The sequence below is a fragment of the Triticum dicoccoides genome, unplaced genomic scaffold, assembly GCF_002162155.2.
Source record: "Triticum dicoccoides isolate Atlit2015 ecotype Zavitan unplaced genomic scaffold, WEW_v2.0 scaffold198496, whole genome shotgun sequence".
NCBI lineage: Eukaryota > Viridiplantae > Streptophyta > Magnoliopsida > Poales > Poaceae > Triticum > Triticum dicoccoides.
This window is the reverse complement of record NW_021233283.1, coordinates 1210-2525: the sequence shown is the minus strand read 5'-3', so window position 1 is coordinate 2525 and position 1316 is coordinate 1210. Positions and strand designations below refer to the sequence as shown.

The 1316-nt window shown below is 46.5% G+C and overlaps 1 protein-coding gene across 1 annotated transcript; it reads right to left on the bottom strand.

The window, feature by feature from the left end:
* Positions 1 to 6: 6 nt before the first annotated feature.
* LOC119345011 (disease resistance protein Pik-2-like) lies at positions 7 to 987 on the bottom strand (the record flags this gene model as incomplete). Its single annotated transcript, XM_037615258.1, has 2 exons — positions 399 to 987; positions 7 to 134 (listed from the first exon to the last, which is right to left on the bottom strand). Coding segments are annotated over exons 1-2 (244 nt in total), but the record flags the coding sequence as incomplete, so codon positions are not given.
* Positions 988 to 1316: the final 329 nt, after the last annotated feature.

Below are 1316 nucleotides of genomic sequence, written 5' to 3'. Positions count from 1 at the left end.
TGAGGCAATCTTCAATGTTGTATGACAGATCCCTTACTTGTTTTGCCCACACCTTCAGGAGCACATCTTTCTTGTTTATTGATTCAGCGACCTCCAGGAATGCCTCCATCGTCTCGAGCTCGTCTTTAATGAACCTACCAAACCCGTGTTCAAAAGAGAATTAGATCAACGCTAACCGGTGCCATTCACCAGCTGATGGAATGCAACACTGCATCTCTAAATTAACAGATACGAAGGCAGCTATCACCGGAGTTCAATCATTAATTTTGACCAGTGAGACTAGCTAGCTACGAATACTTTTGAGAGCACAAATAAAAATAAAATTGGAGGATATTCATGGTGGAGTGATCTTAACAAATTAAGCGGCAGCTAGAGATGATGTGAATGCTAATGCATACCAGATATCCTTTCGGACGCCGACGAGGAGGCCCACCTCAGCGGCAGCGGCAGAAGCAGCCACCCTGATGGCGCCCCTCACCATGGACCTCGCCATGCTCACCACCGTCTCCGCCATCTCCGGCAGCAGGCACCGTACGAGTCTCTTGCAACAGAGTTGAGATCTCAGAATCTCCGGGTGTGCTGATGACTTGGTAGGTGAAGCAAGCAAAGCAAGCTAGACTGATTACAGCTCTGCTGCACTCTTTTCCGTTGTATACAGAGCGTACAGCCTGCCACCGATTAATGTATAATAGTACGCGATTAAAGCGGATCTGATCACGTGCATTACACAGTAGTGGTTCAAACAACTAAGCCTATGGAGCGCAGCGTTAGTTGAGGAGATGCATCAAGTCATGTGCATTAGCACGAGTACCCGGGGACGCGGTAATTAAATTAGTGGATGATTACCGTAGTGGCTCAGACAACTCTACGGAGAGGAGAGCAGCGTGCGTTCAGAGGCACCAGTGAGTTTAATAGAGATGGCATCAAGTCGATCAAATCCTCGAAAATGACGGCATGACAACCAAGGCACATGACACGACGAAAGCTGCAACGATTCAGACTAAAACTAAACGACATATTTCAATACTTTCATGTTAATTAAGAGACTAGAACTGCGAAGTCTGAAGAACAACCAGTTGGCCTGTTCAAAACAAATGAACAAAGAAAAGGCTCAGCTGAAAATCACTAGTACCAGAGAAGACGAAACTGTAAAATATGTTGACGCCGCCTCTCGCAGCGCCGCTTTTCTTTTACCTCGAGCTTCCTCGCACAACTCTCCTGAGGTTTAATTGATATCAGAGCATGTGAAAACATGTAGCCACTGTGATTTTCACGGGGAGACAAGGCAAAGCCAGCTTTCTCCTTGGTGAAGTGTG